The sequence below is a fragment of the Tursiops truncatus genome, chromosome 19 (genome assembly GCF_011762595.2).
Source record: "Tursiops truncatus isolate mTurTru1 chromosome 19, mTurTru1.mat.Y, whole genome shotgun sequence".
NCBI classification, from domain to species: domain Eukaryota; kingdom Metazoa; phylum Chordata; class Mammalia; order Artiodactyla; family Delphinidae; genus Tursiops; species Tursiops truncatus.
In genome coordinates, this window is record NC_047052.1 from 49,332,610 (window position 1) to 49,359,345 (window position 26,736).

The 26,736-nt window shown below is 52.2% G+C and overlaps 2 protein-coding genes across 8 annotated transcripts; one reads left to right on the plus strand and one right to left on the minus strand.

Moving 5' to 3' along the window:
- The first annotated feature begins 960 nt into the window (after positions 1-960).
- On the plus strand, positions 961-18,983 carry CCDC61 (coiled-coil domain containing 61). Of its 7 annotated transcripts, none has more exons than XM_033844476.1 (14): positions 961-1,028; positions 8,198-8,356; positions 8,606-8,688; positions 12,277-12,434; positions 13,017-13,178; positions 15,462-15,672; positions 15,762-15,844; positions 16,529-16,698; positions 16,817-16,892; positions 17,225-17,367; positions 17,457-17,535; positions 17,712-17,766; positions 18,480-18,558; positions 18,673-18,983. In XM_033844476.1, the coding sequence occupies exons 2-14, from the start codon at positions 8,209-8,211 to the stop codon at positions 18,768-18,770; spliced, it is 1,545 nt and encodes a 514-aa protein (XP_033700367.1). In that variant the 5' UTR covers positions 961-1,028; positions 8,198-8,208; the 3' UTR covers positions 18,771-18,983. The 7 variants fall into 7 exon arrangements, with proteins under 7 accessions (XP_033700367.1, XP_073652151.1, XP_033700368.1 ...); XM_073796050.1 differs by having other exon boundaries at positions 1,004-1,028; positions 8,173-8,356; XM_033844477.2 differs by lacking the exon at positions 961-1,028 and adding an exon at positions 1,172-3,009.
- Positions 18,984-19,538: 555 nt separating this feature from the next.
- Positions 19,539-23,374, minus strand: PGLYRP1 (peptidoglycan recognition protein 1). Its single transcript, XM_033845087.2, is given in 4 exon segments — positions 19,539-19,793; positions 20,423-20,544; positions 23,093-23,334; positions 23,336-23,374. Coding segments are annotated over 4 exon segments (585 nt in total). The 3' UTR covers positions 19,539-19,611.
- Between the last annotated feature and the right edge of the window lie 3,362 nt (positions 23,375-26,736).

Here is a 26,736-nt window from a genome sequence, read left to right on the forward strand (position 1 = left end):
ATGCTAGAGGAAAGATAATTTACTTTTCTCTTCTCTCTGCAGATCAGGATATTATGAAATAAGTATAAGCAGCCAGAAAAGTAGGAAACATACCACAGAGGTGTGTCAGGTAGTAAGTTAATAAAAACATTACCTTATCTTTGGGGATTTTGCAATGTTTGTGGTATTTGTCAGCTCTTTTAAATATGTACCATTTAAAAGTAACAATAACAATATTAAAAGTACAATAACAATTATTTCATATCATATTCTAAGTAAATTTTCATGTTCATACCCAGTTTTGTGTTAGTGATTTTGTATTCCTTTTCTTAAAGAACGATCCCCGCCCCTACTCCCCCATCAAATTCTATAAACTGTATCGTCCCTATTGATGACTCATAAGCCAAAATAGGGGTAGTTTTCAAGCTGTGTGATCCCAGGCCAGTGGCTGTACCTCTCTGAGCCTGTTTCCTTAGTGGCAAAATGGGGATCATAATAGCCCCTACATTGCATGGTTACTGCTAACTATCAATAAGCCAAGGCCTGCAAACTGCTAAGTGCAGGCTTGGAACGCACTGAACGATGATAAATCTCAACCAGTCTTCAGGAACGTTTCCGCATCTTCTGTACCCTCAGCCAAGACGTTCCTCTGCGCAGGCGCGTCCTCCAGCCTGCCCCTCCGCGTGGGCGTGGCCTGCTCTGCCGCAGGGGGTTATGGGCGGAGTCAAAGAGCTACTTCCGGGATTCCCTCCCCTCTCAGAGGAACAACCTTCTTTGTATGACTGGCAGTAGTTACCGGCCAGTAGTGATTGGAGAGAAGACTGACGACCCGACCCATTTCGGAGCCTCTCTTCTGAGTTGGCCAATTGCAAGCATTGGAGGGCGGGTTCTTCTCTGGGGCGGGTTATAGTGACGGGCGTCTGTTTTGACTAATGGGAACTTGGCTGCGAGTAAGCCAGTACCAATCAGAAGCGAGAAGGCCGGATCCTGGGGCGGGGCTGGAGCTTCGGCAGTTGAACCGCTCGCGAGGAGGGTTGTCCGCGGAGAAGGTGAGAGGCGGCGAGAGTAGTTGGTGCGCGGGCTGGGGTAGCGATCCTGGGGGGAGGGGGGTGCTCTGGGGGGAGAGTGGGCTGGGCAGGCAGCAGAACTGGCAGTGTGAGAATCGGGAGGGGTTGCCCTTTAACAGGGGTAGAGTTGTGAGGCAGAGGGCAGTATGTGAGGCGGGGGGCGTTTTCTGTTTCGCAGGAGGCTCTTTAAAGGGGGAAGTGTGTAAAGTAGGAGACAGAAGATGGTAAAATATAGAAATGTCCTTGTAAGATAGCCTTGCGATTTAATGGGAGGTTTTAAGGCAGAGGGTTATTATAGAGCATTGTGGAGTGGTGGAAGTCCCTGCCATCAGTTAAACCTTTGATTTGGGTGGAGGGCAGGTGAAGAACAATATTGAGAACTCCAAGGATGAGGGTGTGCTTTGATGAGGTGTGAAAGCTTATGATACACGTAGCGTTTACTGAAGGCTTACTATGTGCCAGGCACCTACCAAGTGTATTATGTGAATTAACTCTTAAACTTCTTAACCCTACCGGTGGCTAAGAGTGTGGGCTCTGGCGTTGTGTTGCCTGAGCGTGAATGCTGGCTTTGCCACTGGCTTTGCCACTGGGTGAGTTGTTTAACCCTCTGTGCCTCAGCTTCATCATCAGTAGAATGACCTTCTCTCTTCTCAGTCTGTACCATTCACCTTGTGGCCTCACCCAGTCTCCTGGCTTCATATGCTCTTTATGTAATGATATTTCCAAGTGTCTATCTCCAGTCGGGATATCTACTCTGAACTCAAGACTCATATGTCAATGGCTGGCCCTTCTCTACTTGGAAGTCCAGCTGACATACAGACTTTAAAAACTTGTCCCAAACTAAACTTGGCGTTTTCCCCCTTCAACCTCCAAACCCAGTTGATGGCAGTCCCGTCCTTCCAGGTACTCAGGACAGAAATCTTGGAGTTGTCGTTCACTCCTCCCTGTTCTTTCACCCACGTACTGTCAATCAGCAAATCTCACAGGCCTGCCTTCAAAACACATCCAGAATCCAGCCGTGTCTCACCACCTCCCTTGCTACTGCTCTGGCCTAAGCCATCACCTGTCCTTACCTGATGTTTTGCAGTGGGCTCCTCACTGGGTCCCATGCCTCTGCCCTTGACCCTGCGGTCAAGTTAATACAGAAGTGAGATCATGTTGCTCCCCTGCTCAGACCCTCCCATGGCTCCCATCTCACGCAGTAAAAGCCTTTGTCAAGCCTACAAGGCCCCACCTGATCCAGCTCCCCCCGCCGCCGCTCTCAAATCCCACCAATCCCACTTACTCTGCTTCAGCCACCCTGGCCCCCTTGCTGTCCCTCAGTCATAGCAAATACATCCCCACTTGGGGAATGTACTTGCTGTCCCCTCTGTCTGCATTGAGTTCCCCCAGATGCCTTTGTGGCATCTCCTTCAAGTCTCTGTTCAAATGTCAACTCCACAGACAGGCCCTCGCTGACCACCCAAACTAAAATAGCTCCTGCCACCCTCTGGCCCTTCACCACCTGGCTTTACTTTTCTTCATAAGGTTTACCATTACCTGACATATGTTAGTGTTTGTTTATATCCACTGGGCTTCTTAGACGCCCCTCACTAGAGTGTTGGCTTCAAGTGGATCTAGAACTCAGCACCTAGAAACGCACATAGTGCTTAAAAGGTGTTAGTTGTACTGTTCCACCATTACCACCGTTTCGTGGGGGGTCTCCCTGTGATACAGGGCAGGGTTGTTGAGCTGGGAGGGTGTTGGGGTCTAGATGGGATCATAAACTGGGCAGATTGTGGTGGCCACAGGCAGAAGATCTCAGCTCTAGTTCGTGCTGGGGGAGCTTATAGGAAATGCAGATTCCTGGGCCCACCTCCAGGAATTCTGCTTCTGTAGGTTTGGGACCAGGCCCAGGATGATGCATTGTCATCAGGCTCCTGTGTTGATGCTGAAGGTCTGCGGCCCTCACTTTGAAAAACAGGTCAGTTCAGAGCTTGGGCTGGAACTCTCATCATTCAACTCCTCTTCTGTGGCTGGCCCAGTGCTAGGCCATGTTGGGGACTCTGCAGTGATCGAGGCAGCCCTTTACCCAGCCTGGGAGTCAGGGAGGGCTTCCTGCAGGAGGAGACATTGGAGCTGAGACTTGGAGGATGACAAGGAGTGATCTGAGAAGACCTTGCTTGTATCTCCAGTGCCTTGAACCCTGCCTCCTGGCATCGATCATTAATTCACAAGCAGCCCCCGATCTGTGCCAGGCCCCGGGTGCTGAAGATACAAGAACGATCAAAATGGCTGTGCCCTCATGAGCTTCTGGTCTGGCAACTAGTCATCAGCTAGTTGCACAGATGGTAACGGTTGACCAGGTGCCAGGCTCTGTTTGAAGCACCTTGTATGTATTGACTAATTCAATCCCCACAATAATCCTATGTGAGGTGGGAACTCTTATTATCCCCGCTTTACTGATGGGGAAAGGCCCAGAGAGGGTAAATGCCTTGCGGGGGGTCACATCGTGGGTTAGCATCTGAACCCAGGAGTCCCCAGCCTGCAGCGTGTACCATGCTTAAGGTGTGAGCCCACATTTGGATTTGTGCTGGAAGGAGGAGAGTTATAGCAGGAAAAGGAAGGTAGTCAGGGAAAGGCAGCTGAGTAAGGAGTAGGGGGATGAATGTGCCAGTCCCTCGCGGTAGGATTCGAGGCAAGATGCTTCATCCTCTGTAAAATGGGGGATGGTTACAATACCTACCAGAGAGCAGAATTAAGGGTGAGTCACTGGTTGGTAGGTGTGCCTAGTCCTTATCTAAGGCAAAAAGCATTTGAGGGACAGTGGGGGAGGGTGTCTGATATCCCAGGGGGTGGTGATGGGCTGCGGTGGGCACTATGGAGGTCTGGATTGTGGGGTGCCCTAAAGGGCTTTGGGGTCCATATATTCCAGGGGGATAATGTGGAAGGTTTTGATCTGGAGTGCAGGGCTAAGGGGAAGGGGGTTCCATCCAGCCCCAATTCACCCACATGGTGGGGGGCGGGGCAGTGAGCTGGGGGCTCGGAAGAGTCACTGAGGCCAGGCCACGTGTATGAAGGTGAAGTGGGGGGTACGCTGTATTGGAGACTCCAGCTAGGTCATGGCTGGCGGGAATATTTGGTGTGGGACGTGGTGGTGGCAGATGGTGGGAAAACAACCATCGGGTAGGGGCTGCCAGGGGCGATGATTTACCCATGTCTGGTGTAGGACATGGTGATGTGGACTTGTTTTGGGGTAGCCCAGCGTGGAGGACTGTCAACTCCGGTCCTGGGGTGAGGGCTGTGAAATCTGAAATATCCGGGGAGCATAATTCGGGAGGAGGAGCCAGGGGCGGTGATGTCACACTGGAAATGGAGAGGGGGTCACCTTAGTGAAAGATGAGAGGGCTGGGGGTTGGAAAACTGAGTGTGTGTACACGCGCGTGTGCACTGAAGCCATGGTGTCATAAGGCCGGAGAAATGGTGTCAGGTGTGAGGACCAGAGTGGGGCGCTGGGGAGTCCACCCGGAGTGCACTAGGTGGAAGTGCTGACGTCGCGGGTTGGTAGGGGCGGGGCCTCAAAGGCACAGCACCCCGGCTGGGTTGCGGAGGTCACTAAGCTGAGGCGAAGAGGAGCTGGGAGAGACGTGAGACTGGAACAAAACCAGCGACCAGGATGGGCCACTGGTCGGCGGTCACAGACCACTGGTTGGAGTCACAGAGCAAGGATGGAGGATGCAGGTAGAAGGACAGGGTCGGCAGTGGGGGCAGGGTGGGGCATGAAGGAGGGAGGGAGTGACTTCGTGCCTGGAAAATTCCAGAACTTGGGGGGGAGGGGGGCTTCAAGGAGGGCTCTCCAAAGGGAAGAGAAGTGGAAAATGGGGGGTGGTGCAGGGAGTTTACATAGAATTTGAGAGGGAACAGAATCCAGATGAAATATCAGGGTTACAGAATACAGGCTGAAGATGGGGTGTGTGTGGAGTAGAACCTTGGGCAAATATGCAGACAGGATCCAGGCGGAATAGTGTGTGTGTTGTGGGGGACAGGACAAAATTCAAGTAGAATATGGGGGGAACCCCAGTAGAACATGGGGTTCTGGGAGAAGGGGAGTGACCAGAATCTCGAGGCCATCTAGGGAGTGAGTGATGGGGAGCTGCGGTCAGGAGGGGAGAGTCGAGCTGGCTGGGGAGTGTGGGATTTATTCTGTCTAGAAGAGAGGATGGAGGGAGGGAGCGGGCGCAGTTTGTGCAGGTGAGGAGGCAGGTAGGTGTAAGGGGAGAGTTGAATTCGGGCAGAATATTCAGGGGCTTACTATCTGGAGACTGAGGTGTTGGCTGTGTCATCAGGGCAGTGGGATGCAGAAAGGCCCTGTTATCTAATGAAGGCCTATGAATGGGGGGCTTATGTAGGGGAGTGGGGAAGGAGGAGGGCAGGGCCGCGTCCCCTTCTTCCTCTGCCTCCTCGGGAGAGTTGGGTACCAAGAGTGGGGTGGTGAATGGGGTGGTTAGGCTGCGTGGCTCGTCAAGTGTTCCGCTGCTGCCTTTGGCGCCGTGGTAACCGGGACAGCGCAACCGCTGATTGGCTTGCGGGGTCTGAGGGGCGGAGTGGGTGGGCGGGGTTTAGGACACCCGGTAGGGCGGGGCCCGCGCTGCCTGGCACCCGCACTAGGGGCCAGGGGATGAGGGATATGTTGAAATGTGTAGCTGTTTGTTTGCCCGTAGATCAGGAATTATTAACCTCCCCCCTGCTTCTGAAACCCCAGAGAATGAAAGTACAGTTATGAGAGTGTGAGTGGGAAAAGGTTCTCCAGATTTCATCAGTCCGTCCAAAGCACCAGAGACCCCCTCCCCCAGATAAAGTTAAGAGCTTGGGTCTAGAGGCAGAGACGTGCCTCTCAGGATGGCTGGGGCTCTGGCGATTGTCCTTGGGCATTTGAGAAAGGGGATCTGTGGATGAGCCTGGGGATGCGGTATTCTGGGAGACTCTGAAATTACTTGCAGAGGTTATGGATCTATTCATTTATCTGGGGAGGGTTCAGAGATCTCATTAGATTCTCAAAAGCTCAAGGACTCTGAAAAGATTAAAAATCACTGACCTAGAGGGACTTCCCTGGCAGTCCAGGGGTCAAGACTCGGTGCTTCTGCTGCAAGGGGTGCGGGTTCGATCCCTGGTCGGGGAACTAGGATCCTGCATGCCGTGCAGTGGCACGGTCAAAAAAAAAAAAAAAAAAAATCACTGACCTAGAGATTCAGGGCTCAAACTATTAAATTTTCCAACATCAGACTTTAGGAAGGACTAAATTGGGGAAAGTGTGAGGACTAAAGGAGACAGTGGGGAGAGAAGGAGGTCAGGCATTGGAGGAGTCCCTATGAACTGGGTTGGGGGCATCCCTGGGTGCCTCTGTCTTTGCAGCACCCGTGGGACTCTGCACAGGGCTCTTTTTCTCACAGAGCCACAGTTTCCCCATCTGTACACTGGGAAGGGAATGGGCTGGCCTTGTCTCTCTAGTCCCTTTCAAGCTCAGAAACAACAACAAAGTAATAATAACAAGAATAGCGATGACTGGGAGTGGGGATGAAATAGGTGAAGGGGATTAAGAGGTACAAACCTCCAGCTATAAAATAAGCCACATAATATGATCAGTAATATTGGAATAAGTTTGTATGGGGATAGATGGTTACTAGGTCTGTCGTGGTGATCATTTCATAATGTATGCAAATGTCAAGTCACTGTGTAGTACACCTGAAACTAACATAATGTTGTTCATCAACTATATTTCAATTAAAAAAATGATGATGATGCCGATATGTATTGAGTGCTTGCTTGGGTCAGGGATGGCTCAATTTCACCAAGGATTTTTACGTAATTAATTCATTTAATCCTTACACCAATCTAAGGAGATAAACGCTGTTATCCTTCTGTGGGCTTACAAAGGCCTGCAGGAACATCATCTGGCCCGTTACCTCTCTGATCTCCTCACTTTCCCTCTCTCCTTCCCTCACGCTGACCTCCTTGGTGTTTTCAGAACAAACTAGGTACATCCTGCCTTGGAATCTTTGCCTGGCTGTGCCCTCTACCTGGATCCTAATCCCCAGATATTCACCTGTCTTCCCCCCCTCCCTCCTTCCAGGCCTCTGCTCAGCAGGGAGGGGGTGGCCCTTCCCTGACCACCTTAGCTAAAAGAGCGACCCCTACTCGCTAGTATCCCCTTTCCCCACCAGTTGACATTTTCATGCCTCTAACTGTTGCCACCCTCTTGAGGGTAGGGACAGAATCTGGTTTCTCATCATATCCCCAGCACCCAGGATGGCACAGACTTTAAAGATAAGGAATCTGGCTCCAAGAGAGGTTAAGTTACTCGCCCATCTAAGTGCACGTAGCTGAACTTGGACACGAACCCAAACAGCCTGGGGCTCCCATTCTGAACCACTCCCTAGAATTCATGCTGAGGGTGGAGGCCTACCCTCTCCTCCAGCTCCTCATAGAACTAACAGTGAGTAGTAGTCCTGTTGGCCGAGAGAAAGTATTTATGCTTACAGCGGACTAATGAAGAGGTTCAATTATTAATTCAATGTAAATGATTTAAGTTTATCATGGATAAGCTGTTATCCATGCACTGGCTGTTCTCTCGACTTGGACCAGTTTCCTTAGGGATAGCCACTTGGCTTGTTCCCTGACCTTCTTCAGTTCTCTGTCCAAATATCACCTCCCCAGGGAGGCCTGCCCTTGACCCTCTATTTAAAATCTCTGCCCAGCCTGATCTCAGTACTCTGTCTTCCTTTACGGCTTGACTTTTCTCCACAAATGTTTAAATAAATGAATAAACAATAAATATATAATGAGTATAAGGATTAATAAATTAATAATCAATAGTATTAATCTTGATCCTCTTATTGGAAATCATATATTCTATTAACCAGCGTGTGTTGGGCATAGTAACGTGCAGGACACAGTTCCAAGTGCTTTTACATGTATTGTCCAATTTAATTTTCATGACAGCTCTATGAGGTAGGTGCCATTATTGTACCCATTTTCCAGATGAGGAAATTGAGGCACAGAGAGACAAAGTCTCTTTCCTAAGGTGATACATGGTGGAACCAGGATTCTGGCCTTCCAGCTCCTGGGTCTGGGCTCTCAGCCCCTCCAGGTCTCTGTCTCATTCCCCTCTCCAGCGACACTGGCCATGGACCAGCCAGCTGGCCTGCAGGTGGACTACGTCTTCCGGGGAGTGGAGCATGCCGTGCGGGTGATGGTGTCTGGGCAGGTGCTAGAGCTGGAGGTGGAGGACCGGATGACGGCCGACCAGTGGCGGGCCGAATTCGATGCCAGCTGTGAGTGTGCCTGCCTGGGTGGGCTCACTTGTCCTTCCCTGGGCTCAGCTTCTCCCAGATGAGGCCAGTCAGGATCCTGTCCACCTGCCTCTTCTACCTGACTAGAAGCTCTCTAAGCTGGGGAGGGGGTGTAGGGCTCATCTCTTGGGCCAGAGGCACTGGTGTTGGGGAAAGGTGGAAAGGTTGGGTGCATTGCCCTTGGGCTGGCCAAGTGGTCAGACCTCAGGAAGGACTTTTCTCCCTACCTAGTCATCGAAGATTTGACTCACAAGACAGGGAACTTCAAACAGTTCAACATCTTCTGTAACATGCTGGAGTCGGCCCTCACCCAGGTAGGGGCCAGGGTTGGGGGCTGGGGGAGCTGTCTGTTCCCTGGGTCTCTGGGAGGGTAGATGCCCACCTGATGTATGCAAGACCCTCTACCTTCTCTTTTATTGAAGGAACAGGGCTATCGTTTTCTTTTCTTCTTTCCCAAATGTAAATACCTTATTCTGATTGTAATTCTAATGATAATGATTATCATGGAGAAAATTCAAGTCACAGAGAAATGTAAAGAAGAAAGTAAAAATCACTCCATTCCCAATACTTACTCCTAGTAATATTTTGTTAATATATATATATTTTTTGGCCGCACTGCGTGGCATGTGGGATCTTAGTTCCCCAACCAGGGATCAAACCCGCATGCCCTGCATTGGAAGGTGGAGTCTTAACCACTGGACCCCTGGGAAAGTCCCTTTTATTAATATTTTGATGGAAATCACTCCAGCCATTTCTGCATTTCTGTATTCACTTGTGATGTGAACGTGTGTGTATTTGCAGATCTATAATTTTATATAGTTGATATATTTCCCAAGGTATTCTGTAGCCTTTTAAAAGATTTAACAATAATTCATAAAAATTTAGTCATGTCAGTGGATATAGATAATCATTCATTTCATTTACTGAGCATCTGTTGTGTGCCAGGCACTGGAATACAGCACTAAACAAAAGAGACAAAATTCCTGCCCTCATGAACCTGACAGCCTAGTGGGAGAGACAGACAATTGAAAAAAATATATAATGTCAAATAGTTAAAAATATTAATAGGAAAAAAAGAAGCAGGTTGGAGCTTAGAGTGACATAGATGCTATTTAGACATCATTTAAAAACTGTGAACTACATTATTTCTCTGGTTACAGGTAAGATGTGCACTCATAAAATTGTGATGATATTAAAGTAATGTGTGACTTAGAAAGTAAGAGTCTAAATTCTGTTTCTATCCCCCACCTCAGACTGTTAACATTTTGGTATCTATAGGCAGTATAGCATAATGGCCAGGATCATGGACTCTGGAATCAGTAATCACTAGCACTTACTACTTGGGAGCTGTGGGCCAGTTACTCCATGTCTTAGTTTCCTTATCTGTAATGTGGGGATGATAGTAGTCCCCATTTCATAATGTTATGAAGATTAAGTGAATTACATGTAAAAAGCTTAGAATAGTGCCTGGCTCATAATACGTGCTATACAGGTATTGTCCATTTTTATTATTATTACAACTTTTGAGTTTGTCATCCTTGTTAGTGGTTGCTTAGTATTCCAGTATACCCATGCATCATGATTTATTTAACCCAGTGGTTCTCAAGCTTTTTGGTCCCAGCGTGGATGGACCTAGAGAGTGTCATACAGAGTGAAGAAAGTCAGAAAGAGAAAAGCAAATATCGTATAATAAGGCATATATGTGGAATGTAGAAAAAATGGTATAGATGTTCTTATTTGCAAAGCAGAAATAGAGACACAGACATAGAGAACAAATGTATGGATGCCAAGGGGGAAAGGGGTGGGGTGGGAGGAATTGGGAGACTGGGATTGACACATACACATTATTGATACTATGTATACAATAGACAACTGATGGGGACATACTGTATAGCACAGGGACCTCTACCTAATGCACTATGGTAACCTAAATGGGAGGGAAGTCCGAAAGGGAGGGGATACCGTTATGTGTATGGCTGATTCATTTTGTTGTGCAGTGGAGACTAACACAACATTGTAAAGCAACCATACTCCAATAAAAATTAATTAAAAAAAAAACTTTTTGGTCTCAGGACCTGTTTATACTCTTAAAAATTACTGAGGACACCAAAGAGCTTTTGTTCATGCAGGTTTTATCTATCAATATTTGTTTGCCATATTGTAAATTAAAACTGAGAAAAATATAAAGATATTTACAAATTCATTTAAAAATAACAGTAACAAACCTGTTACTGACCTAAATAACCTTTTTATGAAAAATATTTTCAAAACCAAAATTATTTAGTAAGAAATATAGTGGGTTTTTTTTTTAACATTTTTTGCAAATCTCTTTAATGTCTGGCTTAATAGAAAACTGCTAGATTCTCATGTGCTTCTGCAGTCTGTTGTGATACGTCCTGATTGACGTACATGCAGAAAAATCTGCCTCGGGAAGATATATAGCTGAAAAAGGGAGTCCTTTAATAGCTTTTTCAGATAATTGTGCATATCCTCTCTTGCCAGCACATTAAAACTGGACATGTGGTAGTTTCTTAAAGGTTTATCGCAGTGTGGAATCTGAGACCATTCCCAGTGAACTTTTCCTGTTCTGTGACATTAAAATCTATTGGTGTGTCTTTACTTTGCAGGGATCTTTTACTCATTTTCTAACATCATGCATTTGTAGCATCATTTGTAACATCATGCATTGGTCATTTGGAAAATATTGGTTCACGGAGTTGTGCAAATCTTCCAAATGTTGACACATTTCATTATACAATATCAGGAAGTCATATTTGTTAATATCCTCACTGATCTGTCCAGGAAAGCCTTTCAACACTGAGAAGCTATCAAGCACACAGTGGCAGATACAAGTTTTCCAAAATTCTAATTTTCACTTTAGAGTTTGAATTTTATTGTTGCAAAACAAATACCGTTAGCTGTATTTTTTTGGAAGTGACAGGCTTGCTTTGTGCATTTTTGAGAAAATGCTTGCCAAACATCGAAGACTGAATAACCGTAGTTTTTGTCAGTACCTTTTCAAGTAAAAATAGTGTTCCATGAAAAAGTGGCTAATTTAGCTCAAAATTCAATCACACAAGTGCTTTTCCTAGAAAATGTCATACCTTGATATGCAGCCGAATGTGTACTTTCCATTTTGTCACACACAGTAGTAAAAATATGTGCACTCAAGGGTCAAGAGTCAAAAAAATTAATAATTTGGGGTTCCCTGGCGGTCCAGTGGTTAAGACTCCGCGCTTCCACTGCAGGGGGTGCGGGTTCGATCCCTGGTCGGGGAACTAAGATCCTGCAAGCTGCGCAGTGCGGCCCCCCCAAAATTAATAATTTTTACAGGTTTATCAAGGACATTCCTAGGTTTCATTTTCTGTGTTTTTATCTAGTTATTTATTTATTTGTGTGTTTCTCCCTCCTTCCCATCCCCCTGCGGAGACTGCGTGGCAGTGGAATATACAATGGTTACTAGTGCATTTGATGCCCCTGGCTTGCTTTCTGCTAATGGGCACCAGCAGTTTTACCCACCATGACTTTTGCACCATCAGTGCAAATGTCAACACAGCAAAAAAGGCAGATGACATCTTAGTATTATTATGCAAGGTGTTTTGACCCCATGGACTCCCCTGAAAGGGTCTTGGGGACCCCCAGGGGTCTGTGGACAGTACTTGGAAGCCCCAGCACTAAGCTGTCTCCTATGGCTGAGCATTTAGGTTCTTTTCAGTTTCTCCCTCTAATGATGTCCTGTGGCAGCCCCTCATGGGGCAGGGTCATCTTGATCGCCAGCCTCAGTGGTGGAAAAGCCCAGCTAGCCCAGAGAATGAATGGGGCGTGGCCCACGTGTGTGGGCTGTGTGCTCTGGGTATGGCCACGTTGGGTCTTTTGGCAGCTCCTCCCATTCTCTCCAACAGAGCAGTGAGTCGGTTACCCTTGACCTGCTGACCTACACAGATCTGGAGTCCCTGCGGAACCGTAAGATGGGGGGCCGCCCAGGCCCCTTGGCCTCGAGATCGGCCCAGCTCAACTCCAAGCGCTACCTGATCCTCATCTACTCTGTGGAGTTTGACAGGTGGGTACAAGTATACCCACCAGGCTGGTAGCTGGTGGTCAGGTGGGAGAGGACGTGGATAGAACTTAAGAACCCCTGGTACCCAGGGCTAGGTGGGGATGTTGCTTAAGTCTAGCCTTTGGAATCTTCAGTGTTGAGGGTTATATCATTTAGTATTGTGTTTGGCTACAAGTATCAGGATAACCATTATCAGTGCCTTAAACAATAGTTTATCACATAACGAGATGTCTAGGTAGATGGCTGCTACTCAACAGTTTTGTTAGGGACTCAGGCTCCTTCTGTTTTTGTTTTTGTTCTTCTTTTCCTCATCCTTAACGTGTTGGCTTTTTGACTGCATCCTTATCTCTTCATGGTCACAAAATGGCTGCTGTTTCTCCAGGCGTTGCATCTATATCAAAGCAGGAGGAAATGGAACAGGGCTGTGCTTGTTAATTGTATCAGCTGTTTTTATCAGGAAACTAAAAGTGTTCCCAGAAGACTCCCAACCAATTTCCTGTAGTATTTGGCTAGAAATGGTCACATGTCCTTTCCTGGGTGGATTCTTGGCCTCTGAGATGCCACGGTTCTAATCCTCCTTCTCAGGATTCACTACCCGCTGCCCCTCCCGTACCAGGGCAAACCAGACCCTGTGGTCCTGCGGGGCATCATTCGCTCACTAAAGGAGGAGCTGAGCCGCCTTCGAGGGCTGGATGGCCAGGACACTCGGGACAGCCGGGAAACTGAGATCTGGCATCTGCGGGAGCAGTAAGTCTGGAGGTGGGGGTGGGCGGTTGGGGCTGGGGGGGACACATCCCATCATGCACTGCGGGACCCAATGCTTAGCACTGTTGGAAGGACAGCCATCCCTCATTCCCCCAATACTTATTCTGAGCCCCTCCTCTGTGCCCACCATGTGTTAATGGTGCTGGGGACACAGCAATGACCGAGATAATTCTGGCCCTGTCCTCTCCTGGGGCTCCCAGTCCAGTGCGGGAGACAGATCTGTATGCAGACAGTGAAGATTCACCATGGATGGGGCTGAGGGAGTCCAGAGAGAGACCTGACCCTGCCTGGGAAGGGAGGGGTGTTCCAGGCAAAGGGAACAGCATGTGCAAAGACAGGGTGCGAGGCAGGGCTCTATTCAGTTGAATCCACCTTCCCCAAGCGCCTCTCTTGTGCTGGCCCCTTCCCTGCCCATGGTGTAGTGCCAGCGCAGGGGGCAGAGAGACATTGATCACATACCCACCCGAGGATATTGCAAATGGAGATGGGGTTAGGCAGGAAAGGGAGCCTGTGTTATGGGAGGCTGTGACAGGAACCTGATGGGCATGTTTACCGAGTGCCTGCTGTGTGCTGAGGGCTGTGGAGGGGCTGACTGGGACTTGGTCTCCATCTGGTGGGGGCCCCACTCATTGGGGAGGGCTAATACTATTTTTAGTAGTAGTGATAATAATAATACCAGTAGCTATTGTTTATCGAGCATTTAATTGTGTGCCAGGGACTCTGTTCAGTGCTGTATGATTTAACTGATTTAATCCTCCCAAAGTAGGCACTACTATCGTCCCCATTTTATAGAGGAGGAAACTGAGGCCCAGAGAGGTTAGAGAATTTGCCCCAGGTTACACAGTGAAGTAATATGGCCTGGCTAGACCTTGAATCCAGGCAGTCAGCCCAAGCCACCTTTGGTTCCTCAGCCACTGTGCACTGCTGGCAGCTGCTAGCCCAGGACTGAGCGCTCAGGGCTGCCTGGGAGGACCAGACCTCTCCCCTCCCAGAAGTGCAAGCTCATGGGGCTTGGAGAACCTTGCGAGTCTTCCAGGTGCGTGTGCATGTGTTTCCCAGGATGGCCACAAGATGGCGTCATCTGCCCTGAGATCCACAACTGGACAGTTGGTTCTTACCTTTCTCTTCCCAGCTTGGAGTTAGGGAGTTTGGGAAGACTCCAAGATTCATTCATTCAGTCATCCAACATTTACTGAGTTCCTACGGTGTGCCAGGCACACTGCCTGGCCCTATCGATGTTTACTGAGCCATCACTCAGTGCCAGACACGTCTAAGCGCTCTTTACGGATTCCTGCAGCCTTATCAGTAGGTGTTATTATTATCATCCCACTTCACAGAGATGTGAAGTGAAACTGCCCCAGGTCACACAGCTTGTAAGAAGTGGAATAGAGTTGGATGCCATCAGCCAGGCCACAGAGCCCGAGTTCCTACACAGTGACCAGACAGCTGGAGTGAGGATGCAGACAGAAAACATAATCACACTGATCAACGTCAGCTCCACCATGATTGGTGCCGGGAAGGAAACGTACAGAGAACCAGAAGAGGAGAGAATAGAGGGACATGACAGCCTGGCTGGGAGGGCAGGCAGGCTTCCCCGCGGGGGGGGGGGGGGGGAATGTGATGTTTGGAGGATGAGTGGAGTGGTTCCTGCCAAGAGGAGGAGAGAGGGTTCAGGAGGAGGGAATTGCGTTTGCCAAGAGCACCATGGGAGAGGGAGGGGGGAGGAGAGGAGGGGAGGGGGGAAGTCAGCTGGAAGGGACCGAATGGGGAAGCTCCTTGGAGAGTGCGGGGGAGCCACGGATTTAAAAAAATGTTTTATTGGGAAAAATTCCAAGCACGCACAGTAGACAGTAGTATAATGCACGTGTACTTGTGCCCCAGCTTCAACGGACTTCAGGGAAGTCCCTGGATTTTGTTGATTTTATCTCCATGGTTCACGTGGTCGCCTGTTCTGTTTATTTCCCGCGAAGTGGTGGTTAAACCTATAGGCTAATCAGATTCAGGTTTCTGGGACAGTGCCTTCCTCTGTGGGGCTGTGTATTTGCTACTGTCAGGTGGTGTTGGGACTGATGGGTTTGGATGTTGAGAGCTGGATCCCTGTCTTAGAAAGTTCCTATCAGCTCAGCATCTCTTGATGGTTTTCATTTGCATTTCTCTAATTACCGATCAAGAAATGGTGCGTGCCCAACCCAGTGGAGGAATGAGGATTATGGGACCATGCCTCTCACCCCGCCCCAACATTCGCTTTCTACCTCCTCCTCCCAGGGTGTCGCGCTTGTCGGCTGAGAAGCGCGAGCTGGAGGCCCAGCTGGGCAGATCGCGCGAGGAGGCGCTGGCCGGGCGGGCGGCGCGCCAGGAGGTCGAGGCGCTGCGCGGGCTCGTGCGCGGCCTGGAGCTGGAGCTGCGGCAGGAGCGCGGCCTCGGGCACCGCGGGACCGGCCGCCGAAGCCAGGATTGCCGCCGCCTGGCCAAGGAGGTGAGGTGGCGGGGCGGCCGGCTGGGCGCCGGCGGGTCCCGGACTTTGGCTTCAGTCTGGACCTCTACGCTCCTCTTCCCTCCCGGCAGCTAGAGGAGGTGAAGGCGTCGGAGCGGAGCCTGCGTGCCCGGCTGAAGACGCTGAACACCGAGCTGGCCATGTACAAGAGGGGGTGAGGGGCGCGGCCCGGGGTGGGTGGGGCCTTGGAGCTGTGGACCCCGCCTGCAGGTGGGCTCCGGGCGTGGTTGGGCGGGGCCTGAGTGACGGGGCGGAGCCCAGGTAAGGTGGAGAGGGCGGGTAGAGCCTGAGAGTGGGCCTAACGGAGGGATGAGTGGGGCCTAAAGGACTGCATGGGGCATAGGGAAGGACACACACAGTAGTTGAAAACGATGGGCGGAGTCTGTAGAGAGATGGGCAGGCCTGAGGCGGCATTCAGGAGGCTGAACCTGGAGATAGGGACCGAAAAGGGGCGGGGTCTGAGGTCAGGTTGAGCGAAAGGGCGTGGCTAAGCATGTGGGTATCCGAGTGATGTTTGCTGGCATGTATTGGGGTGGGTGTTGAAAAATTGGGAAGGGTTTCCAGGGAGCTGTGGGAGACCTCTGGGAGAAGGGCCTGGTGAAAGGATGTGTTAGGTTGTAGGGAAGTGACAGATGGGTTTGGGGGGGCGTGGTTTGTGGGGCTCCGATAGGGGTGGACCCTGGGAGAAGGTATCTGTGAGGATTGTGTAAGTACGTGAATGTTTAGGAGTTGATGGGGGATGGGCCTGAAGTTTCGGAGATGGTGCAGTCCGGCAAGAGGCTTGGGATAGGAGTTGTCGTCGCTGGTGGGAAACTGACAGTGGGCTTTGTGCTCCCAGGAGACGGACTACACCGGTGGTGCCGCCCTCGGCCCGGGAAGATCGGGCTTCGACGTCTCGGGAGCGCTCCACGTCGCGTGGCCGTGGCGCTGCCCGCTCCTCATCCCGGGAGAGCGACCGCGGGGGCCGGGGTCAAGGCCGCCCTGGCCGCCCCTCGCCCTCGCCCACAGGTCTGTGACGACCCTGCTCTGCCCGTGGGAGGAGGTGGATGGAACTAGAACTGTGGAGGCGTGATCCTATGACTCCAGCCTCCTCTTCTCTCCACACCCCACCCCCACCCGGTCCTAGGTGGTCGCGTGCCCCGTTTCGACCCAACAGCCTTTGTGAAAGCCAAGGAGAAGAAGCAGAGAGCGATCAAGATGAAGTTAGCGCCCATTTTCTCCTCACCTGCCCATATCCCTGCCCCTTTACCTGACCCTCTGACCATCCATCCCCAACTCCCAACTCCATCACCTGTCACCTGCTCCATCTCTCCCCTTCCCCCTACCTGCTCTTGCTTCCCGCCTGACCTCCATCCCCTCTCCTGATCGCCAGCCTCCCCCATCCCCACGCCCTGCTTATTTGTCTCTCCCACCCCTACCTGGTCTGTGTCTCCGCATGATTTTTCCCTATTTAGGTGTGACCCACGGGGCGCAGCGACGCCCTTTCCCGAATTAGTTGGGCGCACAGGTGGGCGTCTCCTTTCTTGTTCTCCAGGCAGCAGCAGCAGCGAAACCGATTGGGCAGCGGAGGAAGCGGGGACCGTCCATCCACCTCCTGGTCTCGCCAAACTCGGCCCCCCGCAGCCGTGACCGGTCGAGGAGACGCGGCTAACCGCTCCCGAAACCGCAGCTCCTCGGGTAACTGGGCCGGAGCGCGCGGGACTGGCAGACGAGCTGGGCGGGGCTGTGGCCAGTGCTAGAGGCTCACACTCTCCTTCTCCCTCTAGTGGACAGTTTCCGCAGCCGCTACTCGTCCGCCAGCTCCTGCAGCGAGTTCGAGGATTTCTCTGAATCCCTCCCTAGAGGGTAAAACTTGGGCTGGGGGAAGGGACCGCCCCCAAACAGGTGTCTGGGGAGACTCGAAACAGTCTTTTGCGGGGAACTTGGGTGATGGAGGTTGGAGCCTTGAAACCAAGGAAGAGGGCCAGGTGGGAGGTGCCACAGACCCCTCCCATTGGTCCTTGGTTACTCCATCCTCTCAGCGTTCGTCGCCGGGGGAAGCCGCCCAGCCCCACCACTTGGAGGGGGTCCAATACGGTGAGTGTCTTTCCTCAGGCTTTGGAGGAAGCAGGGGCCTCGCTGGCCCTTTCTCCCATGATTCCATTCTAGGGGATCAGGTTGTAAAAGCGGCTCCGCAGTGCCTCTGGAGGCAGTGTTTTTTTGTTTGTTTGTTTTGTTTTTTTGCGGTACGTGGGCCTCTCACTGTTGTGGCCTCTCCCATTGCGGAGCACAGGCTCCGGACGCGCAAGCCCAGCGGCCATGGCTCACGGGCCCAGCCGCTCCGCGGCATGTGGGATCTTCCCGGACCGGGGCACGAACCCGTGTCCCCTCCATCGGCAGGCGGACTCTTCTCAACCACTGCGCCACCAGGGAAGCCCTGGAGGCAGTGTTTTGAGACCTTTGGGTTGGAGAGGAGGATGGGGCTGAGGTGGGGGCAGGAGACTCTGGTTAGGAGCACCGGCTCTGGCCTCAAATTGCCAGGTCTTGAAACCTGCTTCCCCTCCCTAGAACCTGTGTGACTCAGGGTAGCTACTTAGCTTCTGTAGCTCAGCTTCTTTATCAGTTAAGTGGGGATGGTAATGGCATTCACGTCTGAGGGTTCTGGTGAAGCTACAGGGAGCTTATTTTGCATATAAGTACTCAGTAGGTGTCAACCCTTAATTTTTATGAGGTCCTTTGGTTCAGAATTGCCGGTGGGATTTGGGGGGCAGGCATAGAGGGTGCCTGACCCCCTTTCCTGCCACCCCCAGCAGCAGAAGCCTAGCCCACTGGAACGCGGCCGCCATCAGAGACGCCTGGCGGACTCGGGGGGCTGGGTCCCCATCAAAGGTGAGCCTGGGACTCCACATCTCCCCCTCACCTGCCCCAGAGCCCACTGGGATGCTACTGAGGGCAGGATATTGGGCCCCTCACGGACCCCCACAGCCACGCCTGCTCTCACAGAGTACAGCTCGGACCACCAGGCAGCTGACATGGCCGAAATCGACGCCCGCCTGAAGGCCTTGCAGGAATACATGAACAGACTGGACGTGCACTCGTGACCTCAGAGAGAGACTACTGCCCCTCCAATGGATTCGGATGGATTCGGCGTGAGGGGCGGGGCTGGTGTGTCCTGGCCCCGCCCAGGCCCCGCTCCTCCTGGTGCTGTTGGGGTCTCAGGTGTGTGAGGCCCCAATCCCTACGTCTCCCGCAGGCATTGCATTCTGGGAGGGAGGGTAAGTGTGTTTTGTAAATAAACATATGTGCCCTTGGGATCCCTCAGCTTATGACTGAAGGGTCGGGGTGGAGTGAGGAGGAATGAAGATTGGGTGGGGAGGGGGTGTAACTGGGACCTGTGTGTATTTCTGGCCATGCCTATGACTGGGCGGCAGATTGGAGTACAGGCTCAGAAAAAACTCCCGCACTCTCTAAAGCAATGGGGGGGGCGGAAACCTGAGGGGTGGGAGTGAGCAGCTTGTCCCCAGAGGAGTTCAAGCAGAGATGCTGCCCAGGATGTCTTTGGCGGTGTGGTAGAGAGGGGGTGTCTTGCCGCATGGCTTACTGCCCGGGAGGTGAGGACCCCTGAGCTTCTGGTGGTGACATCTCAGCCGACTTGGTGCTATTCCTGTGCTGTGACCTGGGGCCTCTGGGTTCTGAGCTGTGATTTGGCTTCCAAGCTGGGATCTCTGGGGTCTTGGTTCAGGGTCGGGGCCTCTGGGTTCTGAGCAAGGTCAGAGTTCTGGGAGGTTGGGGGGCGATGGCTGGGATCTTATGGGGGAGAGAGAGGGTGGGGAGGGGGATGGCGGGACACAAATACAGTTTGAGGTTCGCCTTTATTGGGGGAGGGGGAGGCAGTGGGGTTTCTGATGGGGTGGGGGTGTGTGTGAGAAGACGGACAGGGCCTTACACGCGGTGGTAGTGTGACCATTGCTGGATGATTTCGTAGAGCTGGTAGCCTGGAGAAAGCGTCTGCTACACATCCCGGTGTCCTTTGACCTCGTAGCTAGGAGTCAAGAATCCCTGAGCCACGCCGCAAGGCAGCAGACTCTGGGCTGCCCTGATGGCGCGGGGCAGGGGCACCCGATCTGTGGGAGGTAGAGGCAGGAGTTAGGCTGGGGCTTCCTCGAAGGGCAGAGGGGGTGTGGGTAGTGCTTCTGATTTTGTACTCTGAGCTGGCCCGCTAGGGCCCAGAACCCAGCCTGCCACCACCAAGCAGTGACTTAACCTCTCTGTGCCTCAGTTTCCTCATCTGTGAAAGGGGAGAATGACAGAACCTCTCTGTGCCTCAGTTTCCTCATCTGTGAAAGGGGAGAATGACACCTGCCCACAGGGCTGTGGGATAATCAAAAGAGTTATTTTATGTACAGAGTAAGCCCTCAGCAAGTGTCAGCTGTCAAGATTACTGCTTGTTTGCCCTCATCTGCCCGCAGACCTCCCCAGCCGAGCCGCAGCAATAGCTGGCATTTATCAAGCACTTCTTAGGTGCCATGGACTGGTCTAAGAACTTTTATAGAGACAGACTAATCTTCACTGAAACCATGTGGTTGCAAATGGTCTTTATCCAAAAGAGGAAACAAGGCTCAGAGAAGCAGAGTCATTTGTCCGAGGTCACAGAGCTTCCAGGTGGCAGAGCCTCCCAGCAACTACTCACCACGCGGTGCCAACCCCCGGGCTCCATGTCAGCCCCCTAGCTGATGGCTGGACAGTCACTTACCCACGTAGTTACCCATGAAGGAGATGCCGAGGGATATGGGGTTCTAGGTGGGACCTGAGTGGGCGCCCAAGGTGTTCCAGCCCCGGCCCTCATACTGGAGCCTGTCTTCTCCCATCAGGAAGCTGTGGGGGTGGGAGGGTGGTCTGGATGAGTGACAGAGGGCTTCCCCGGGTTGGGGGGGGATTCCCTCCCTGTCCTCTGCTTGCCCCGCCCCTGTCCCTGTCACTCACACACAATTTCCCCAACACCCTCCTCCTATCCTCTAATCTTCCACAGTAAGAACAATGACCGTGACCGTTGCCATTTGTCAAGCACAGCTCTACATGCGCCTTTTTGCATCCTCAACCCCGTGAGGAGTCAGGATTTTCACCCAGGTCTCCGTGACTCCCACCCACATGGTCTGGCTCTCTCCTGCCTCCCCGGAGGATTGGTTGAGCTCTTGATTTGCTGAATTCTCACATGCAGTCCTCGGAGGCAGGCACTGTTGTCATCCCCACTTTAAGCTGAGGAAGCAGACTTAGATTATTTACCCAAGGTCACGTCCTGGACACTAATGCTTCTCAGAACTCTCCACTGAGAAGCTCTTCTGCCCTCTCCCCAGCCTGCTTCCTGCTTCCTCTTCCCTGCTGGGGTACACTTGAGTGACAGGATCAGGGACTCGAGGGTTGGCGCTGCAACCAGACACAAACCCTGGAGCCCCAGCATCTGCCTCTTTGAGGTTTCCAATCCTGGCAGCAGATCTGTCAGGTTCAGTCATTCAACACGTCCTGCTTGAGCGAGTTTGATTTGGCACAAATTTGGAATTAACCAGAAGATTGGCGTTTTGGAGATGCGATATCTGTCACCTCGGTCCTCTGGCTCACAAGGTCACCAAGGATGCGCAGAATGTGGGAACTCTAATACTGGGTCCTGAATCTGCCACTTGGGAAGGCAGACTCTCAGAATCTGGATTGAAGAGACTAGAAATACCATAGTGATATCGACCCCCAGGACTGGGCCGGTTATGGTCCTGCCACAGCCCCAGCATCTGGCACAAGCAGTTGGTACTCTCTGTACATTAGCTGAATGGATGCATCTAATTTAAACTTCAAACCCCACCACCTGGTGGGCAGTCAGGAGCCCCATTTTACAGGTGAAGAAACTGAGGCTCCGAACAAGATGCGACAAGGAAGGGGGATTCCAAACATTTGGATCAGACTCTGAATCCTAAAATCTGAGAAACAAACTTCAGTTTGCTTTTCTATAAAGTGATTTAGACCAGAGGCTGTGGAGCCAAGCTCTGCTCTTCGTTCCTTCAGGGAAACGCTTAGAACTGGAGCGCCTGACTTTTGGAAAAATAATTTGAAGTTGGAGTCTTTGAATTGTAAAATCTTGAGCCAGAAGAGCTGGGGATACCCTTGAAGGCTTCCAGGTTTTTCCAAGCGAGGTCCTCAGGCTTTCTGGCTTCACCCCAGCCCTACTGAAGCAGTCTCTAAGCGTGGGGCCTGGGGACCTTCATTTCCAGTAAGGTGATTCTGGTGTTTACCGAGGCTTGAGAACCAGTAGAGTCTCTTGCTATAGAAGCCCGTATGCAGGACCCCAGCCTATTACCCTGGAAAGGGAGCTGGTGGGCATGGGCCCCAGAGGCAGATCTAACCAATCCCTGCCCCTGCTTCTGCCCTCACCCCCCTACAGTCTGTTCTCCACACTGCAGCCAGAGGGAGCTTCTTATATCCAAGCAGGCTCACATCCCTCTCATGGCTCCTGTCTTAGAGTAGAACGGAGGTCCTCCCCATGGCCCACAAGACCCTGTGCCATCCGGCCCCTGCCAACTCCTTCCTCATTTCATATCACTCTTCCCGGCTACCTCCAGCCACCCTGACCTTTGTCCCTCAGGAATGACCCACTCACTCAGCCTCCTGGCCTCTACCTCTGCTGTACCCCCAGCTTACCACACTCTTCTCTCGGCTCCCATATGCCAGAGCCGCGTCAGTCACTCTGTTCCTTTTCTCCATCGCTTCTCTCACCATCTGAATTCATCTTGTTGACTTGCTTGTTTCTCACCTGTTGCTGCCTGCTGGTCTTTAAATCCCTTTGGGCTAGATTCACACTGTTCATGGCTGTGCCCCCGTCCCAGCATATGGCGCACAGCCTGGCACATAGTAATAGGCGCCAACAGTCCATGGATTTGGGGGCTCCCACTGCACACCAGGCGGTGTCCTAAGTGGTATTGGCTGGCTTAGTGATGGGGTGGGCCACGACCCCCCTGACTTTGCAGAGGAGGAAGGTGAAACTGAAGCTGAAAGAGGGTGAATGCCTGCCCCAGGGCTCAGCCATCAGTAAATGGAGCTGGGACGGCAACCCGGCCTGATGCTTAACGAGGCACCGGACTTTACCAAGGGAATCCAGTGCACAGGATATCTTCCTGTGTATTGGCAAAGTCTGTCCGTTCCTCTGGGGGCAGAGCTTGGACTGCAGCTGCTTCCCCTCCTCCTAGCATCTTTGCGCTGCCTGCACATGCCCAGGCCTAAGCGGCGACCCTGGGGACAAACGAAGATGCTGCGCGGTTGAGTAAGGTGCCCGGGGTGTCGGCCAGGCGGCTCTAGAACAGGGTCCCTGCGGTCTCCTGGGCCCGCGCTCCTCCCTCTGCTCCAGTCCCGTCTCCAGCTTTTGCCTCTCCTCCTCACTCACTCGTAGCCCACGCCGCACCAGCCCAGCGTCCGCACGTGGTAGTGCTGCACGTTCTGGATCTACTTCAGGCAAGAGGATGGGGTGTCCCAGGCGCTGCCCGCTGCGTGCGACACCACCGCGTAGCGCACGGGCCCGTCTTAGCGCTGGTTGCGCTCGGACGCCCGGGCCTTCCACTCTCTGCGGGGCACGATGGGGATGCAGCTTACCGAGGCTTCTTGAGCCGCTCCGAGGCTGAGGACGGCCGGAGAGGGCCCAGGCGAGCAGCGCGCAGCGGCGGGTCATGGCAGGCAGGGCGCGCGGAGATGGCTAGCAGCTCCAGGCTGGCTCTGTGCCTTTATCTGCCTGGGGGGCAGGGAAGGCCTTGCATCACACCCCGCGGGACTTCCCAGTGGGAACCCAGGCTCCGATTCCTTCTCTGGCAGGGCCCCAACAGGATGCGGTGTGGTCCGGTCCGGAGGGGGGATACCGTGGTAAAGCCAAGGGGCCCCTCACCCAGCCGAGAGTTGGGGGTGGGGAGAGGCACACAGGCCCTTGGGCACTTCGCCTCGTGGTTTCTGGAAGACCCAGGGTCTGGATCTCTGCCCTGTTTTGTCTCTCCTCTCAGTGGAGCATTGGACAGCTCACCAGGACTTAACATGGGAGGCAGGCGGCCAGGCCTCTTCTCCCATCCTCCTGCAAGGAACTGAAGAAACAAAGGGGCCCATTTTAAAAACACTTCTCCTGGACCTAAGCCCGATGTCATTTAACCCTTGCAGCAAACTGAAGAGGTGACTAATGGGAAGCCCATTTCACAGTTGAGTAAACAGGCCAGAAGAGGGCTACTCACCTTGCTGCCACATGGGAGATAGTAGAGCCTGGTGGTCCAGAGCCCTCATTCAGAGCCAGGCTGCCTGAGTTTGAATTCTGGTGGCATTCCAGTGTGTGAGCTTGGGCAAGTGACAACCTTTCTGGGTTTCAGTTTTCCCCACCTGCAAAATGGGGCTGATACTATAACGTATCTAACTCATGGGTCGATCCCTTAGAAGATGTCTGACTCACAGTGCCACGTAAGCATCACCTGGGTGGAGGTGGGGGGTTCCCTGGTGGTGCAGTGGTTGAGAATCCGCCTGCCAATGCAGGGGACATGGGTTCGAGCTCTGGTCCGGGAAGATCCCACATGCCGTGGAGCAACAAAACCTGTGCGCCACAACTATTAAGCCTGAGCTCTAGAGCCCGTGAACCACAACTGCTGAGCCCGAGTGCCACAACTACTGAAGCCCACGTGCCTAGAGCCTGTGCTCTGCAACAAGAGAAGCGACTGCAATGAGAAGCCCACACACAGCAATGAAGAGTAGCCCCCGCTCGCCACAACTAGAGAAAGCCCGCGTGCAGCAACAAAGACTCAACGCAGCCAAAAATAACATAAGTAAATTTTAAAAAAAAAGCATCACTGGGACTTGACCTCAAATCTACCCTTGGTAGTAAGCTGACAGTTCCATTCCTTTTTAAAAAAATAAATTTATTTATTTTTATTTATTTATTTTTGGCTGCGTTGGGTCTCCCTAACTGTGCGGGGGCTTTCTCAAGTTGCGGTGAGCAGGGGCTACTCTTTGTTGAGGTGCGAGGGCTTCTCATTACAGTGGCTTCTGTTTGTTGCGGAGCACAGGCTCTAGGCACGCAGGCTCAGTATTTGTGGCACACGGGCTTAGTTGTTCCGCGGCATGTGGGATCTTCCTGGACCAGGGCTCGAACCCATGTCTCCTGCATTGGCAGGTGGATTCTTAACCACTGCGCCACCAGGGAAGTCCCAGGACTCAGGACTTTATCCTCAGGACACTGGGCACCATGGCCAGGTCCTGAGCACGGAAGGAAAGTATTCAGATTTGTGTCTGTGAATATCCCAGTACCTACTGGGAGGAGGGTGGACAGGAAGGTTGAGACTAGAGTTAGCAGTCCAGGGAAGGTGCTGCTATAGCAGAAATATTTGTGCAATTACCAGAGTCCTAACTGTTTTTTATCACCCATGGGGGCAGGGGTACAGCATGCTCCCCTCCCAACCCCATATCACCCTCTGGTCTCTGGTGTCCTTTCTCCTGCAGCCGCTGAGTAACTCCAAACAGCAGATTGCAACATTTTAGTAGGTTAGATAACCACTAGAGTTGGTCATAAGCTATGTTATTTTTTAATTGAAAATATATAGATTAGGGAATGGATTTCAACAATTAAACATTGTGTCCTGAAACTTGCCCCCAAGGACGTTGGAAGCCACGTAATAATGTAATATTTATTTTTTCCCAGAGAGCTGCAGCCTGTTGGTTAACAAAGTCTTGAATGGAGGAGGCTCAGGGCAAGGGTGGATTCCTCCTTTGATGAGCGCCACAGACTTAGCTGCCCCGTCATGTTTTACAGGTTGGGGCACATTGCTCATGACCTTGATTCCATTCGCTTCCTGTGATGGCTTCAGGCAGGACGGGGCCCAGGTCTGGTTGCCTCTGCTTAAATCTGGAGTGCAGTAGATGCCTGGACAGCAACCAGGGTGAGGGAGAAAGGATGTTTTCTAGGGCAGGGTTTGTGTTCCGTCTCTGAAGAGGGACGAGCCCAGACTGCACTCCAGGGCCTGGAGCCTTGTGTCTCAGGGGAGCTGAGTCACTAAAGGGCAGGAGAGTGAAAGGAGATCAGGACAGGGTAGGGGGGCCTGGGTGCTGATGGGAGAGCAGTGCCATTTCTGAGCTCTGTAGATACCAATAGCCACTAACTCAACAGCGTTGAGACTTTGGGATGAGATAGCCCTGGGTTCACATCCTGCCTTGGCCCCTTTCTCAAGGTATCAAAAAATCCTTTGCACAAAGTCCTGTCCAATCCTACTACCAGCCCCCTCAGAGACTTCCATCCTACTGTGTCCACCATGGGACCTCACTGTCTGGGGACAGCTCTGTCTTCTGCAAGAGAGCCCAGATCTGGGAGGGACCTGGCCTGTGTTGATTGAGCCATCATTTGGTGTCGGGACCTGCCACTACTTATGGCTAGAGAAAGTTCTACTTCTGACTTCAAACAGCCCTTTGTTTTATTCTCTCATTCTGTTCCCTGAATCCAAGGAAGACACTGACCCGAGGTCTTACTGCTGGTCAGTGACTCAGGCTGGACTAGAACCCAGGTCTCCTGAACCCCAGTCCGGGGGCCTCCGAACATCCCTGGCCCAGCCCATGTAGGAAGGACAGCCTCTGCTCATAGACAACCCTGGGGAAGACCCAGGTTAACGTTCCCATGTGCCCTTTCTTGGGACTGGCAGAGCTGGGCTCCTGGATGTGAAACCCAGGGTGATGCTGTCAGTTCCCGCTCTCACTGGATTCCCCACTGGCTTCCTTGCTGCCCCAGGAATAAATAGACTTGATTTTCCTCCTGGCAGTATCTGGGTGTTATTTCCATCTGGCCTTAGGGAGCCCCTCCCAGGAAACAAGCAGGAATGAGGTAGACTTTCAGGTGTATGGAGAGAAGGTCAGGGATGCAGGAGAAGGGGCTGGGGCTCCCCAGAGCCAGGAGGTTCCTCCTCTGCTGGCTGATGGGGAGGCTGTGTCAACCCTTTGCACCAACCATATCCCTGGGATTACAGAAAGAGACCCCTGCTCCCTGCAAAGTGACTTCAAGTGATGAAAGAATGGATGATC

Bases quoted from the DNA above. Each gene is read 5' to 3' on its own strand.
- CCDC61 (XM_033844474.2), top strand. The intron at 12,435-13,016 runs GTGGGTACAAGT...CCTCCTTCTCAG, and splicing joins TACTCTGTGGAGTTTGACAG to GATTCACTACCCGCTGCCCC. The intron at 15,845-16,528 runs GTGAGGGGCGCG...TTGTGCTCCCAG, and splicing joins CTGGCCATGTACAAGAGGGG to GAGACGGACTACACCGGTGG.